Source organism: Fomitiporia mediterranea (assembly GCF_000271605.1).
Source record: "Fomitiporia mediterranea MF3/22 unplaced genomic scaffold FOMMEscaffold_2, whole genome shotgun sequence".
Taxonomy (NCBI): Eukaryota; Fungi; Basidiomycota; class Agaricomycetes; order Hymenochaetales; family Hymenochaetaceae; genus Fomitiporia; species Fomitiporia mediterranea.
The window spans coordinates 4,298,344-4,314,507 of NW_006760387.1; the positions used below are offsets into that span (position 1 = coordinate 4,298,344).

At 46.1% G+C, this 16,164-nt stretch overlaps 5 protein-coding genes across 5 annotated transcripts; 3 read left to right on the top strand and 2 right to left on the bottom strand.

Annotated features, from left to right (window-relative positions):
• Window positions 1-465: 465 nt before the first annotated feature.
• FOMMEDRAFT_17607 (A1pp-domain-containing protein) lies at window positions 466-1,733 on the top strand. The gene is made up of 7 exons (XM_007263335.1): window positions 466-656; window positions 765-841; window positions 923-970; window positions 1,035-1,098; window positions 1,177-1,303; window positions 1,360-1,467; window positions 1,522-1,733. The coding sequence occupies exons 1-7, from the start codon at window positions 517-519 to the stop codon at window positions 1,576-1,578; spliced, it is 621 nt and encodes a 206-aa protein (XP_007263397.1). The 5' UTR covers window positions 466-516; the 3' UTR covers window positions 1,579-1,733.
• Window positions 1,734-2,124: 391 nt separating this feature from the next.
• Window positions 2,125-4,417, top strand: FOMMEDRAFT_17609 (sugar transporter). Its single transcript, XM_007263336.1, has 12 exons — window positions 2,125-2,279; window positions 2,342-2,357; window positions 2,420-2,526; window positions 2,579-2,649; window positions 2,704-2,835; window positions 2,886-2,972; window positions 3,030-3,092; window positions 3,146-3,199; window positions 3,259-3,505; window positions 3,568-3,676; window positions 3,730-4,145; window positions 4,214-4,417. The coding sequence occupies exons 1-12, from the start codon at window positions 2,234-2,236 to the stop codon at window positions 4,348-4,350; spliced, it is 1,485 nt and encodes a 494-aa protein (XP_007263398.1). The 5' UTR covers window positions 2,125-2,233; the 3' UTR covers window positions 4,351-4,417.
• Window positions 4,418-5,177: 760 nt separating this feature from the next.
• FOMMEDRAFT_76314 (zf-DHHC-domain-containing protein) lies at window positions 5,178-6,692 on the bottom strand (the record flags this gene model as incomplete). Its single annotated transcript, XM_007263337.1, has 8 exons — window positions 5,178-5,319; window positions 5,386-5,455; window positions 5,566-5,749; window positions 5,800-5,878; window positions 5,937-5,994; window positions 6,086-6,149; window positions 6,207-6,496; window positions 6,563-6,692. 8 exons carry the CDS (start codon window positions 6,690-6,692, stop codon window positions 5,178-5,180), a joined length of 1,017 nt encoding a protein of 338 aa, XP_007263399.1.
• Window positions 6,693-7,989: 1,297 nt separating this feature from the next.
• Window positions 7,990-8,569, bottom strand: FOMMEDRAFT_152493 (uncharacterized protein; the record flags this gene model as incomplete). The annotated part of the gene is made up of 3 exons (XM_007263338.1): window positions 7,990-8,103; window positions 8,176-8,328; window positions 8,429-8,569. 3 exons carry the CDS (start codon window positions 8,567-8,569, stop codon window positions 7,990-7,992), a joined length of 408 nt encoding a protein of 135 aa, XP_007263400.1.
• Window positions 8,570-8,948: 379 nt separating this feature from the next.
• FOMMEDRAFT_165735 (ABC protein) lies at window positions 8,949-15,720 on the top strand. Its single transcript, XM_007263339.1, has 36 exons — window positions 8,949-9,434; window positions 9,495-9,546; window positions 9,601-9,666; window positions 9,717-10,073; window positions 10,137-10,181; window positions 10,240-10,356; window positions 10,423-10,596; window positions 10,652-10,658; window positions 10,717-10,769; window positions 10,827-11,022; window positions 11,074-11,140; window positions 11,200-11,704; window positions 11,754-11,867; window positions 11,920-12,033; window positions 12,082-12,193; window positions 12,249-12,665; window positions 12,719-12,842; window positions 12,898-12,978; window positions 13,033-13,135; window positions 13,186-13,228; window positions 13,287-13,307; window positions 13,363-13,377; window positions 13,431-13,496; window positions 13,547-13,630; window positions 13,680-13,839; window positions 13,889-13,937; window positions 13,992-14,064; window positions 14,115-14,167; window positions 14,223-14,247; window positions 14,302-14,503; window positions 14,554-14,634; window positions 14,685-14,748; window positions 14,801-15,171; window positions 15,232-15,317; window positions 15,368-15,429; window positions 15,486-15,720. Exons 1-36 carry the CDS (start codon window positions 9,280-9,282, stop codon window positions 15,597-15,599), a joined length of 4,428 nt encoding a protein of 1,475 aa, XP_007263401.1. The 5' UTR covers window positions 8,949-9,279; the 3' UTR covers window positions 15,600-15,720.
• Window positions 15,721-16,164: the final 444 nt, after the last annotated feature.

Here is a 16,164-nt window from a genome sequence, read left to right on the forward strand (position 1 = left end):
TATTTCTTAAGGCAAGAAATTGTGAAATGCCCCATGTGAGGATGTACTCTATAGCATTGTATACAACTGAAAATAAATTCCACAGGAATAATATAACTTATAATAGGTTAGATTAGCTATATAAGTGGTGTAGAACAATAAAAAATATACTAGAAATATAGCAAATATTACAAACCCAAATTAGATTTTGAAATTAGCGTATAAGCCGTATAATAAGCCGTACGGCGTATACAGCAAATTTTTCACTTTAAAATATGGATACGCAAATAGAAATACGTGCGTATATTTGGGACTTCTAGACTACATACGATCCGGTGCGTATGCGTATAATACGCAACGCTGCGGATCCCTAGTACATAGCAGTATGCAAACACCTGCGTCAATTACAGCATCATTAGATGACGTCATCCAAGTCCATCGTCTGCTTCCGATTGATCATTGAACCTTCTTCTACTGTGCTGCAATGTCATCCTCTATCCTCATCGCTTCAAGCTCAGTGCATGGGAAGCAACCTCAATGAGCAGATTCCTTACACTAGCAGGTATTCCGACGCTCCGCCAACTCTACGCCAGCGGGTCAATCGTGCCGAAAACAACCTCAAATGCAAACCTAAGGTTCCCCGTTGTGGAGACGTATCTCGATCGAATTTCACTCATGTCAGTACAAACCTTGTTACTAGAAATATATTTGGGGACTGATCGAAACTATCATGCTGTATAATCGTTATTTTGCGTACACGTCTTACTGTACTGTGGCTACTAAAGACAGGGAGACATTACAACGCTTGAAGTAGATGTCATTGTGAATGCAGCAAATAAAAGTTTGTTGGGTGGAGGTGGAGGTGAGAGCAAACTGTTTCTGGAGTTGTATAACGTGTGACGTGGACTGATTGTTTTTGGTGGATGTTCCTGTGTTCGAGAAGTTGATGGCGCAATTCATCGTGCAGCGGGACGTCAACTTCTGGAAGAATGTACGCCGCTGTTATTCTTTTACAGGATTTAGTGGCCTCAGCTTAGTACGTGGCGTATTTAAAGGTAGATTATTAGGTGGTTGTGATACTGGCGACGCAAAGATAACAAAGGGCTATAACCTTCCTGCGTACGCGACTTTTTTCTGTTTTCCTTTTAATGGGACCCAGAGACGGGATGCTGAGTTTTCGTAAATCCGATGGTGCAGAAAACACGTCATTCATACAGTTGGGCCTGTTTACGCAATGAGTAAAGCTGAAACGAAGGCAGTTCAGTTGGCTCCATGCTATAGGCGGAGTCTTTCACTAGCAGTTGAAAATGCACTGAAGAGCATCGTATGTTTCTTTTACGTCTCTGCGAGTATCTTTGTTACTGATCATGGGACATTCAGGCATTCCCGTCGATATCAACGGGTATTTACGGCTATCCGATTGAAGATGCAACTAAAATCGCACTTGAAGAGACGCGTCGCTTTCTCGACACTGATAGCGGTAAAAATGTTCGTAGTCACCTTCATACCCTACGTTGAATTTGATGTTAAGGAAAGATGCAGCTCGAGCGTGTCGTATTCACAGTGTTCAGTGATGAGGACAAGGACGTCTACGAGTGAGCAGTGTCTTTTCCTGGCAAATTTCGAACAATTACGTTAAGCATCGAAATTTTACATTTGCGCTCACCAGGAAACTCATTCCGGATTATTTCCCCGCATACCCGCCCGGCGCGGAGCAGCCGTAAATGCGTAACGTGGAGATTTCGAATCCGGCGTCGAAGCTCGGCATAAGCTACAAAGTTGTAGTCTTTTTCGAACGCTTCGAAATTCGCGGTGTGTCGAAGCAGAAGTTTCGTGATGTGCTAAAAGCTACTTGTTTGTGTATAATAGCTTGCAAACTTGTATGAATGCTTTTCCTCGCTTCGTCCAGTCTGTGCAGCTCGATTCGAGGTTACATAAGCACTTCCCGGCCCGCTTCTCGTCTTCGTTTCGTCGTACGATTATTGAGTTAGCCTGCTGACCTACTCGACGCAATTCAAATTTCGCCCGGATTTCTCGACTCGGGTGCTCTGCGTGTAGAAACGGTCACTGCATCAAAGAAAGAATGTAGTAAAGATTCACCGTGCTTGATCCGGGGCTCGATTCGGGCTTCGGACACACACGAGCGAGAGCGCCGGGAGATATAAAGTGGACTTAGATGTAGTGAACCGGGTGCTCAACGATACGTTTTTCAAGGATCGGGGAAGTTCAAGCTCTACGAGCGCAGACTAGGAAGATGGGTCTTGTATTCAACGTTTTTGCTGCATCTTTCATAGCCATTGGTGAGTTCTCAAAACCTGTCAAATGGTCTTCATGTTCAGATACTTACTAACTCTGGTTGAAGGGTCATTTCTCTTTGGGTACGACATCCGAGTGTTATCCGTGGACTGACTACTGTTCTTACAATGTTGCGATGGAATAGCTATGACAGCGGAATCATTGCCTCGGTCATCACGATGAGCCATTTCAAGAATTTCTTCCACAACCCGGCTAGTCCGATGATTGGCGCAGTTGTATCTACTTTCACTGGTATACTTCGCCTTACGCATTAGAGGGAAATACTGACTGATGGTGGAACTAGGTGGATGCTTCTTTGGTGCTGCAGCTTCGGGTTGGTGGAACGATCGGTTCGGGAGGAAACGGACGATTCAGGTATATTAATATCTTGATTTGCGCAAATGTGCAAAAACTAAGGCATATTCGTAGATAGGTTGTATTTGGGCTCTTTGGGGATGCGCGATGCAGGGTGGTGCAAATAATGTCGCGACGCTGCTTATTGGACGTATTGTTGCAGGTGTCGCTATTGGTTGCTTGTCGATGACAGTTCCACTTTACAATGTTCGTCTTTCGTTCGTGGATGTTGGAACTCTGATCCTATGGATCTTTAGACCGAAATAGCGCCTCCGAAAATTCGTGGATTCATTGTTGGTCTTGCACAACAGATGATTGGCATTGGATTCGTTGTTGCTAATTGGGTGAGTCAGGATGAAAGTTATGGAATTTTACATTTTGTCTGATTCGAGTCTTTCCAGGTTGGATATGGTTCTCAGTTTATCGACTCAAATACCTCTTGGAGGCTGCCGTTATCTTTGCAGGTAACTCACCTCGCTATATGCGTTAGTCTTCTCTAATATAGGAAATTATCTAGCTCATCCCGGCCTTCCTACTCCTCGTCGGAGTGAACTTCTTGCCATACAGCCCTGTCTGTACCTTTTCTTTGAAATTTCCTCTCTTGTCACTGATCCTCTCTCTGCTATACAGCGCTGGCTTCTTGAGAAGAATCGTGATGACGAAGCACGTCTCGTCGTCTACAGGCTCTACGGTGTTAATAACGAAGAAGAGAAAGCAAGGGCGGATGAAGAGTTTGCCGTCATGCACGATGCGATTAAGGCAGAGATGATGGTGCGCAGTCGGAATATACGGGATTTGTGGGTGACGCCAGCGATGGTGAAGCGTACACTCGCTGCATGTGGAGTTCAGATCTTTGGGCAGTTCACAGGGATAAACGGTATGTGATCTCAGATCCGTGGATTTATTAAGCTGTTACACTGACACACGTCTATGCGATAGTCATCAACTATTATGGACCTATCATGTATGAAACGCTTGGACTCAGCCCAGGAAAGACCTTGCTTGTGCAGGGGATCTACGGAGCTGTTGGGCCTATAACGAACTTCTTGTACGTTTCCTCACAGGATCACACATCTAACGCCTTATTAACGTTCTCCTCAGCTTCATTACTTTATTCCTCGACCGAATTGGTCGTAAAAGGCCACTCCTCTTCGGTGCAGCGACTTTCGTCTGTACATTCTCTATTCTCGCTGCGATCGTATCTTCCTTCCCACCAGGGGCGACACAAAACCTCGCTGCCCAACGTGCAGGCATCGCAATGATCTTCCTCACCTCCATCGTCTTCTCCCTCTCCTTCGGTCCAATTAGCTGGGTCCTCGCGTCAGAAGTTTTCCCGACTCGTACACGCGCACTTGGTACCGCTGTGGCGACGTGCTGTAATTGGGCATTCAACGTATTATTCTCGGAGGTCTCCCCTATTGGACTTGCGCATTCGTCGTCGAAGTTCTATATCCTTTTCGTGTGCTTGAATGCGTTTAGCTTTGTTGTTATTTTTGCGTTTTTCCCGGAGACGAAAGGTGAATACCTATTCATTTCCGTATTGCATTTATTGCCGGCAAGTGGCAATGCTAATGGAAATTGATAGGGAAATCTTTGGAAGACATGGCAGAGGTATTTGGAGACCAAGTCGATCCCGAAGAAGTGCTTGCGAAACATGGAGCTACAACACTTGCCCATCGCTACGAAGTCGAAAGTCACCATGAAAAGGCAGATTATGCATAGAATTTCTGTATGTTTTCCATTCAAGTCCCTGTTGTTCGTATAACAAGACTTGCACTGGCCTCTCGTCCTTCCAATCTGTCTTCATCGTGGTTTATGTGTGTCGTGCATGGCGCCTCACATACAAGCTTGAGGGCTTGGATTTCCGTTATCGAACGCTGGGTCTTGAGAATAGTGGAGTCTTCACATGCTACAGGCATTAGAGAACTCTTGTCAGAGTTACAAAAGGGATGGTTCGAGAGTCCGTCTAACTTGAAAACGCTTGATTGCTGTAGCCTCGAATCTGAAAGCTAGTTAATATGAAAACATTAGAGCGCCCAAAGCAAGGCTGTCACGAAGTTTGTCGTTGATACGGAGAAATACGCAGCACTTCTTAAACATACAGTCTCCCCCATGAGGATAGCAAGCTAATGTGTTAGTGAATATACATCCGCTACTCTAAAGCCCGTGAGACTAGCACTGCACAGAAGTTCTTAATGTCCAGAGTTAAATTCAGAAAATTATCTGGAGAGGATGCGGTAAGCATTGGATTCTGTCAGGATTTCGACAAAAATCAAAACGAATAAAGGTGTAGAAGAAATCAGAGGTTGGTATGCAAAACATGCATTGGTTAAAGCCGGTCGTTAATCGCCCACCTCCCGGAGGAGCTAACGTGAATACGTTTAAGCCTACTCGGAGGTGTCATATGGCCCCGGCAAAGTTCATCACAGACACATGGGGAGAAGGTACAGAGAATGTAGCACTCACCTGGAATGGCACACGACACCAGTATGCAAAACATGTATGAAAGATGCAATTAGATGACGAAGGAATATATCTATTGTTTGAGACTAATCAAAAATGTCGTCCTCATCAGTGAGCTCGTCTCCGGGTTGAATGCCTTTGTGAGTCACGTATCCTGGTCGTCGAGCCCAGGTTCTACCGTCTGTGTATGGCATGACCCGCAGCGGGAAGAGTAATGATCGATATGGGCTGATGAGATTGAGAGTAGTGTTAACGATCGTTATGGGACTTCTTGAAAGCAAGAATTGTACGCACTATCCGTCTGATCCAAGGTTGAAGAAGAGTTCTAAGTTCTTAAGTTTCCTACATATGAAGGTAGTAAGTACTGATGTGAGGAAAGAACCAAGGAACTTACCCTAAATCATAGGAGTTCTCAAAAACCTTTAAGGATGTGCGGTTAGACGATCAACGAAGGATCGAAGTACACGAGTTAACTTACCTGACCCCGTTCTTTGGCTGTCTTGCGATACACGTCATGGTCGTGCGACTCTACTGACGTCTCGCCCTTACATATGCTCCAAACATGCCATGATAGCATCACTCCCACAGCGAAGCAAAGTACGAGGGACAATATGTAAATCAGCGAGAACATGATTTCCGGTGTCCAGTTTGTCCAAGTCTGGAGAATCCGATGAGTAAGGAAAGTGGATAATAACGGATGCAACAAACATATGTGAACCCCATGGCCTCCCACATTTTCTCGTAACCGAGAAATGCGAAACAAAAGGTTGACAGGACAAGATATGCCCTTCATTCAGTACCTTGTTAGCAGCAGGTAATGTGAGAAAAGTTATCTGACCGCTCACATGAATAGCACGAAGTGTCTTTCATTGTATAACCCAACGCATTGATTTATCCCTAATTCTCGTAAGACATACAAGACTATGAAATTCGAAAAGCACCTACACTAAAACAAAGATGATCAGATATTGTACAGTTGACAAAGACGTGAAACGCACTGGGCAATGATGATCATATTTTAATACGCAGTGATTGCATATCCGACAATGATGTGCTCGCTAGGACACAGCTTACCAAAGTGAGTCAAAGAGCAGAATGTATGTAATAGAGCTCACTTCTGGTCGTATTTGTCCGCAACGTTTACAGCGCGAAACATGTGCACGTGTCATATTCAGCTGCATGTCTTCCGACCAATGCACCCCTGCTGAACCATTTGTCCTGGGCGCGCCCGATTTCCTTCGTTTTGCCCAAAAGAAACTTTCACCTTCCGTGCGAGGCGGGTCATCAATAAAACCAGGTTTCACGGTACATGCAAGGTAATATTGCCCAAGAAGGTTGAATGCAATGAGCGCGTCGATTGGGACCGTGAGAAGCGGCCATCGTATGCTTGGCTGAATAGCTTCAACTGTGCGTACCGATGCCAATTTTACATCAGATATTAAACCGACATTACAATATATATAATACTCACAGAAACAAAACACGCCCAAGCACAATAGGCAGATGGCTAATGTAACGAACAGAGGGCCTGCTGCACCCGTAACTCTATCCGTCGTTCGCTCCAGACATCGAAAACATCGGAATACAGCATTTGAGCACATATCCATGCAAAGTAGTTGGTGAAAGAGGTAGTAAAGAATGCTGTGGTGAGCGCTAACGGCAAGAAGAGCTGCCGCGTCGAAACGCGTCCTCAATGTGTGTACATTGTTTGCACAGGTTTTCTCAATTGCCTTATATGGAGAAACATCAATACAGAATAATACGAGTTGCGAACGATACTACCAAAAGAGTCCATGTAAGTTGAAGTATGACATTTGTTAGAAGTAGATATGGGGAAAGATTGAAATATAGATTTATACAGAAAGGTATGAAATGCCTTGCGCAAATCCGGCGGAAAAGAATATTAGAAAAGAGAGGAAACTAAGTTGGGATAAAGAAAAGAAAGGCGTTGCTCTCGACAGAAGCGAAAAGCAAAGGAGCATGTGACTCTGGCACTTGTCTTCGATACATTCAATTCGTAGTGACCTTATGGCTTTGTCAGTCAACATATAAACGGGAAGACTAAAGTGTGTTAGTACTCACAACGTTCATAACGAACAGGCAAGCTTTGTAAGGCTATCGGGGATGTGTATGACAGCCAGTATGGCGTCAATGACTTCTTTGCATTTTTTGTCCATCGTTATTTGGCGGTAGTGTGAATTGTCGTTCGAGTCCCTTTGAGACAGGTCTTTGGAGTACTTGAAGTTCTACAAAGCCGCCTTTTGTACATTGGCGCTCAGCAGGCAAGTACTATTCTTGATTTCCTAGCCCTAGCCATGTACGCCGCCATACCCGACGACGTTCTCGGGCTTGATGTATTACCGCACTGCTTTGCAAGTGCCATGCTAGTATTTCGTCGGAAATTTCTTTCTTGAGAAACGTAACGAGAGTCGCGGAGCATAATACAAGCGCAAGAAGACTTATGACTTGGCGGCGTATTGAAAGTAGTCTGCACAAAGCATATACAACAGAAGGCGCTGAGTATCAATCAGAGCCTCGACTCTACCGTAGCGGAGGGCTGTGAAGCGGGATATCACGCAATGCTGACGGATCGATTTAGTTTAGGGTCTTCTGCACAGAAAGTAAATGCCTTATTGGCACGAGGGCGAAATGGAGAGCAGTATGCGAAGTAACTGGACATCGATCTTCCCACCGGTTGCGCAGTAGAAAGTAGCTGAGAATGTCGTAGAGCAATGAGCAATCCTCCGCATCAATCTCGGAGATTCATAGCAAGTGCGATTTATCTAATGACTGTGTTATCTTCGCGCTTAAGTTGATGCAAAGTATTACAAGTCATTAGGTGGTGAATAATGACAATGCATTTGAGTAACGAGACATTAAAGCACTTGAAGCTTCGTGCTAAGCAGCATCGTAGAAAGACCTAAGAGCAAGTCGGAGCGAGAAGTCTCCGGAGAGATCGTAAAACCAAGAGACGGACTCCCACCGCAGCGACACAATCGCACCGCCTACGAACTGTTCAGCGCGGGAAAGTCCACGGCGCCGAGATCGGATCCCAGTCTATATTGAAAATGTACGAGATCGCACCGAGTCAATGATGCCCGATTCACTAAAATCGTCAAGACGAGCAAAGCCAGGGGCTGACGAGACGGAGTCTAATACCTTTACTAGATATAGCTGCAGCGCAGTGATCGGACCGCCACAGGAGTTGATGGGGATTGATGGGGACATGCTTATACACTAATGCGAAATGAATAAAAGAACTTCCTCTTTACGTTCGGTTCGAACGCCTTAGAAGCCCCGAATTTCTCAGTACACGTTTTATTCATATCTTCCGAACCGAACCAGCTTTGTCGGTAGGCAACGGTGTCATCACAAGTGAGCTAACGTGTTTCGAAACATTTGCGGACTCCCGGAATAACGTGCAGATCGCCAGTCCTAGCGCAGCGTCGAGCGCGCGTGCTCGGTGGAGGTGGTGCATTTTGATTCATTAAATAGCAAGCAAGGGCCTAACGCTTCGTCTGGTTGGACAGCAAAAGTCGCGGAATCTGGGAGTTTAAGTAAATTAATACAAGTCACCATTTCCAGACGAGTCACCTCCGAGCGCAATGTTTGGTGGTGATTCATTTAAAGTCACGATACTTGAAGAAGACCTCAGCTAAATGTCTGGTTGGACAGCGAAAAGTCACGGCCTCTGGAAAAAATAAATTTAAAACACTTTCGGGGTCGGAGTCTAAATTGCCGGCGACAATTGGGATTTCTCTGTGCTTTTCCTACCTACGATGCTCGACAGCTTGGCTCCCGACTTTCAAGGGTTTATCTTATACTGTAGAGTCTTTGAGACGTAGAGCAGAAGACTTCTGTCCGGATGCGCGAGTCGGACTGCGTTTCATGGCTTCGTCGAGTAGATTGGCCTGAGAACTTGGTCATTCAATGCTCCTTACGGCCCGATCCGACAATTCAGTTCCAGTAAATTTAGGTTATCAGACAACCTGGACCGCACGAATCACCGATATTAAAAGTAGCAAATGCCGATGCTGGAAATGCGTGGACCTGCGCTTAATAACGTTATCTTCCGGACCTATAAAACACACACTCGGCGTGGAAATGTCCTCCCTCGAGGCTCGGACCCTTGCTCCGCACCTTTCGTCCGCCGTCTAGTGTTGCGTCACTGCAGGCCCTATAGTCTCCATGACGGTAGATGAGAAACTGAAAGATGTGGAGAAAATAGCAGTCGGCGACTCAGCGGCAAATAAGTCGCGTGCCGAGGACTTTCGACTACAACAACAGCTCGACATTGGAACAGTCGAAAACGCTGTCTTCAGACAAAAGTGGTGGCAACTATGGTAACCCTTTTGCCTTGCATCTGTTACATCTACTCGACTTGCTTATACCGTTGCTTTAAGGCGCCCTCGAGATCCACCTCCGCCCCCTCGAAAGAATTTAGAAGACGCTCCGGTAATTATCCTATGAATGATTTGTGGACGGAGTCTTACTATATGCTGGACCCAGATAATACCAATCGCCCATGCATCTATTCTCTCCAAGCTCACATACTCCTGGATCACGGAACTTATGGTCTGTTCTATTCCGTTCATGGAGAACGATTGACTTATCGCGGAACACAGGTACTCGGTTACCAAAGGTCGCTACAGGTTCCAGACCTTTGGAAAATGGATCCCTCTCGTGAATCGGGAGTACTTTCGTCCAAGCTGGATGAGGCCTGGGCCCGGCGTGTGGAGGCTGCTGACGACTGGAATTGGCGCCTTGCAAATGGTGAGGCCCAGGCAAACGTAGTGAAACGCGTCGGTTGGAGCATTCGAGCATGTTTCCCAAGTTCCAGCGTACCTGGCGAGTCATACGCTGAGAGACGTGATGGCCTGGAACGTGAGTGGCGTGACAAATCTGGTATTGCTGAACCTAGCTTAGCGTGGGCCCTTAACGATACGTTCGGGTGGCATTTCTGGGCTGGTGGCCTCTTCAAGGCGGGTCTCTCCCAGCGAAATGCTATCTGAGAAAATAACTTAATATATTCGCCTTGATTTTAGGTCGTGGGCGATACCTCACAGCTTATGAGTCCTCTCCTCGTAAAGGTATGTCCCTTTAGATTGTCCTGGCGTGTAGGGGGAGTAACGTGCTGCTTGACTTCAGACAATCATCAATTTCACTAAGGAGGGAAAACATACCGGCGCACAAATCGGACGTGGAGTGGCAATGGCAATCGGCCTGTTTTTGCTCACCATATCTTCTAGCATTTGTCAACACCAAGTTCGTCTATTAGACCTTGCGGCATCATAAGTTGTTATTTTCATTAATTGATTGATGGTTTATTAGTTCTTCTGGCGCTCAATGTCAACCGGTGTTCTCGCAAGGGCGGCCTTGATTAGTTCAATTTATAGGCGCGGTGTCGCACTCACTCCGAAAGCTCGAACCAAGCTGAACAACGCAGCGCTGGTGAATCATATTTCCACGGATGTCAGCCGTATTGATGCTTGTTCCCAGTGGTTTGTGAGTACTCTTTCATTTCATCTTGAACAATACAAAAAGCTGACGGTTTCCAAAGCATGCTGGTTTGTTTCGGTTGTCATACTAAAGAGTTACCTTGTCTAACTGATTGTTTTTTGTCAGCATGGACTGCACCAATACAGGTCATCGTTTGTCTCATAATTCTACTCGTGCAGGCATGCTCAGTCCGTTACATAAATGCAAGACACGGGACTAAATTTTTCTTGCTATAGCTCGGCCCCTCCGCTCTTGCCGGATTTTCGCTCTTTGTGGTCATGGTTCCTATACAGGAGCGTCTTATGACGTTCCAGCATACGCGTAGAGAGAAGGCGAATAAATGGACGGATGGACGTGCAAACCTCATCCTGGAAGTCCTTGGTGGGATGCGTATCGTAAAATACTTCTCATACGAGACACCGTTCTTAAAGAGTCAGTACGATATTCCATTCGATAATCATCCATCCTAAAGCCTTCTTCTAGGGATCTTTGATATACGTACCAAGGAACTGGATAAAATTCGAATGATCCACGTCTCTCGGGCTGCAAAGTTAGTTTGGTGCTTGTTTATTGTTGTTATTAGAACAATTCACGACCTTTTTCTAATAGTATCGCTTTGGCGTTCTCTCTCCCGGTTCTCGCAGCGACACTTGCATTCGTCACGTACACAAAGACTACTTCATCCTTCGATGTCGCCATTATCTTCTCATCCCTTTCTTTGTTCCAACTCCTTCGACAACCCCTCATGTTCCTCCCTCGCGCGTTATCTGCAATTGCTGATGCGCGGAGTGCTCTGACGCGTCTGGAGAAGGTCTTTCACGCAGAGCTCCGCGATACCATTGCTCTCGATATTGATCTATCCCTAGATGTTGCGCTGAGAGTGGATAATGCAACCTTCGAGTGGGAGGAGAGTGCACCACAAGAGTCAATTGGCACATCTGGAACCGGGAAGGACAAACACAAAGATAAACGAGAGAAAGAATTGAAAGACAAGCTTAATGCAATCGAAGATGAAAAGAAGACGGACGCGGTGCCGTTCAGAGTGCGCGACGTGAACCTAGTCGTACCGAGGGGCCAGCTTGTCGCCATCGTTGGGCCCGTTGGGAGCGGAAAGGTAGTAGCTGTTGAAAATTCTGGCTCGATTGTTGCTAACGGAAGTTTAGTCCAGCCTTCTCCAAGGTCTCATCGGAGAGATGAGAAAAGTTGAAGGTAGCGTCAAGTTTGGCGGACAAGTTGGATATTGTTCGCAAACGGCTTGGATTCAGAACGCGACTCTGGTAAGCAAACTGTGCCCTGTCTCCCTCATCACAATAGCTGACATCAAGTTAGCGTGAAAACATACTTTTCGGCCAGGACTTCGATCCTGACAAATATTGGGACGTTATTGAGCGTTCATCACTTCTACCAGACCTGGAAGTGCTTCCTGATGGCGATCTGACAGAGGTAGTTTGTGTTATCTATCCTATCTATTTTCGACTAAACGCTGCGTAGATCGGAGAGAAAGGTATCAATCTGAGTGGTGGACAAAAGCAACGCGTTAACATTGCCCGAGCTCTGTATTACGATGCGGATGTTGTCATCCTGGATGATCCGCTTTCCGCCGGTAATGCCACTCTTAATCCTAGTCTGTCCGATAAATTTACTTAACTTGCGGTTAGTTGATGCACATGTCGGAAAAGCGCTTTTCACAGATGCCATTCTCGGGGCGTTACGATCGCGCGGTAAAACAGTTATTCTTGTCACCCATGCACTTCACTTCCTCTCGCAGTGTGACTACATTTACACGATGTCAGCTGGAAAAATTGGCGAGCACGGCACATACGGAGATTTGCTATCCAGAGGAGGCGAGTTCGCACGTCTGGCCCGAGAGTACGGTGGCGAGCAGGAACGCGAAGAAGACGAGGCGACGGATGAGGATGCACCTACCAAAAGCACTAAGACAATAGGCATGGAACCTGTGAATAAAGAGAAGCTGAAGGCAAAACTAGATCTTAGCAAAGTGGCGGGGAAAGGCACTCTCGAGGGCCGGCTTATGGTGAAGGAGAAGCGTACGACTGGTGCTGTTCCTTGGCACGGTACGTATTGTGAGCCTTCTTAAGTTGCGAGTTGCTCACCAGCATTTTCCCAGTGTACATGACATACATCAAAGCTGGGAAAGGATACATCACCCTTCCTTTGATACTATTATGTATAGTCCTCATGCAGACTAGTTCGGTACTGAATTCCTACGCCCTGGTGTGGTGGGAGAATAAGTAGGTCATGTTAAAACAAACTGACGTCCTGTTTATCTCACCCGTGCGAAACTAGTGCATTCAACCGGCCATTTTCGTTTTATCAACTTCTATATGCGATGTTGGGCATTGCACAATCGCTGTTTACGTTCTTCCTGTAGGTCCTGATTGTGTAAGCGCTACCGTTCCGGAAATAACTTGTACACAATAGGGGATCATCGATGGATGTTCTTTCCGATTTCGCATCAAGAAATTTGCACCACGATTCACTGCGCAATGTCTTCTACGCGCCCATGTCATTTTTTGATACCACGGTGCGTTATCTTCTTAATAACGGTGTACCAGCCCTCAACGTCGGCTTTAGCCACTCGGACGCATTTTGAGCGTCTTCGGGAAGGATATCGATAGTGAGTCCTATGGTCTCTTGTGGGGGAAACGCGGAATCGTGCTGAAGTTAGATCATAGCCATTGATAATCAACTAGCTCGTACGTGTTTTCTCTCAACGTCACATTCCCACAATAATAACGAGTTCTCGGATAGTGTCGATGAAGATGTGTACGTACCGTTTTCCTTATAACGAGCCTACTAGTGTAACTCACAACTTGCAGTCACCCTCGTTATAGGAATGATGTTTGGTGCTATCATCATCATCACGATATTGGAACATTACTTCAGTGAGTCTGCAAAATCATTTAATGATGCTATTTATAACATTTTGGGACAGTCATCGTTGTTTTCTTCATAGGTTTCGGGTATAGCTACTTCGCCTCATTTTACCGTGCAAGCGCGAGAGAAATGAAGCGTTTAGGTGCGTGGGCTGTATGGATCGTTACTTCTGAGTAACCAACTGGATTTAGATGCTCTCTTGAGATCACTTCTATACTCACATTTCTCGGAATCCTTGACTGGATTACCGACTATCAGGAGTTACGGAGAAACAGAGCGTTTCCTGAAGGACAATCGATACTACGTCGACCTTGAGGATAGAGCGTTGTTCCTTACTATCACGAATCAACGGTACAGCTTCTGATTCCTTCGCTTTGCAGACATAACTAACTTATCACAGGTGGATGGCCATCCGACTTGATTTCATGGGTGGATTCATGGTCTTCATTGTGCGCAACCTTCGTCGACATTAATATTTTGATCCCGTGTTAACTATCCTCTAGGTTGCCATCTTCGCAGTCGTCAGTGTGTCAGGAATAAGCCCTGCTCAAGTTGGCTTAGTCCTAACTTACATTAGTGCGTCTTCAAGTATCCTACCTCAAGAGCGACTACTAACGACACTTCAGCCCAGTTAAGTCAGATGTGTAGTGCGGTCACTCGACAATATGCCGAAGTCGAGGTGAGTAAGATTTTGTTCGGTATATTCTGATACTGAATCGGGTGTGGTTGAATAGAACTACATGAACTCTGTTGAACGAGGTCAGTCTTCAGAAAATCAAATCTATCAGACAAATAATCAACGCAAATCCGTAGTCGTTCACTACAGTCGAGGGGACCTGATTGTACAAGAGCCGCCACACGAGATCGAGGATCAGAAGCCTGATCCTTCTTGGCCGCAGCGTGGTGAAATAACGTTCAATAAAGTCACAATGAGCTACAGACCAGGACTTCCCAACGTTTTGAAGGGGATCTCTCTCCATGTCAAAGGTGGAGAAAAAATCGGCATTGTAGGACGGTAAGTCAAATGGAAGTGGTATTTTTGTGTATTTGGCTAATATTAAACAGGACCGGAGCCGGAAAAAGTTCACTTATGTTATCCCTTTTCCGGATCGTCGAGCTGAATTCTGGCAAGGTTACGATTGACGGGTGAGCAATAGTGGCCGTTGAAATTGTATAACAACTCATGGCACTTCCAGCATCGATATCTCACAGATAGGCCTGAAAGATCTTCGGACAAAGATTTCCATTATTCCTCAGGACGTAAGTCCGGCATGCTTTTCGTGTTCCAGGCCGGCTCATAAAGTCATTCTAGCCACTCTTGTTTTCCGGAACAATCCGTTCTAACCTTGATCCCTTCGGTCTCTACGACGACGCACGCCTATGGGATGCGCTGCGACGAGCGTACCTGATAGGCAACGTCGAGGAACCAGGTACAGCGAAGGTTTCGCAGGAGATTAGGAAAGGTGACTATGACGGACGAGGCTCAACCAGTATTGTGGAGGAAGAAGCAGGCCCCCCTGTGTCAACGCTTGTCTCGGGTACAGCAACACCAGTGAACCGGTACACGCTCGACACGCTCATCGAGAGCGAGGGGTCCAATTTAAGTGTGGGCGAAAGGTCGTTGCTCAGTCTCGCGAGGGCCCTGGTGAAGGACTCTAAGGTGGTCGTACTAGACGAAGCTACGTGAGTGTGATTTTATTACCGATCGCCTCACTAAGAGGGAAGAGTGACCTTTTATTCCAGCGCATCTGTTGACTTAGAGACGGACAGTAAGATTCAATATACGATCCAGACGGAGTTTCGCGACAGGACGCTGCTGTGCATTGCTCGTATGTCTTCCCCTGCTTTCTTCTAGTATCCACCGTTCACCATTTCACAGATCGGCTTCGTACTATCCTTTCTTACGACCGCATATTGGTTCTGGATGCAGGCGAAGTCGCTGTGAGTTTTAGCTATTCTTGTTATGGCGCTGGCCTTACGCTTTCGCTTCTATTTAGGAATTCGATACTCCTGCGAACCTCTACAGGATGGAAAATGGCATCTTCCGTGGAATGTGTCAACGAAGCAACATTACGCTTGAGGAGATAGAAAAGAGTACCCTACGCTTTTGACGACCGTTCGAGATGCTTTGATAGACTGGTATAGATTTTGTATTCGGTTCTATGTTTCGCTTCGTTTCCATTGAATTGCGCGCTGCTTTCGAGATTCTTTACATTCCCAAAATAGACCCAGAATATATTAGTACCAATGGTGCGAAAGCATTGTGTTCGTGACACTTTTAAGAAGGCCTGGACACATGAGCAAGTACGTGTGCTTGCGGCTGTTATTAGGAGAAATTAGGAGAAATGAGAAGTCAAGATTCTCGAATTCCTGGCTCCAGGACGTCTCTTGATGGCTTTCTCGGCTTCGAGAGCAGCTTGTGTCTCCTCGGCCGCCTTCAGTTTTGCCGATTTCTTCACAATACGGGCTGCAGGCATCGTGGTAGAGACAGAGGAAAAGGTGACGATTCAGCGGGAAAATATTAGCCATTAGCATATTGACACCGGAAATGGAAAGCTTACGTGCTTGAGGGCGTCATTGTTTTCACAACACCTATTCATCTAACCATGCTGTAGTGTACTTACAGATGCTGTGAATTCTGATGAATAAGTACGTTGATCAATACCACCAAAGCAC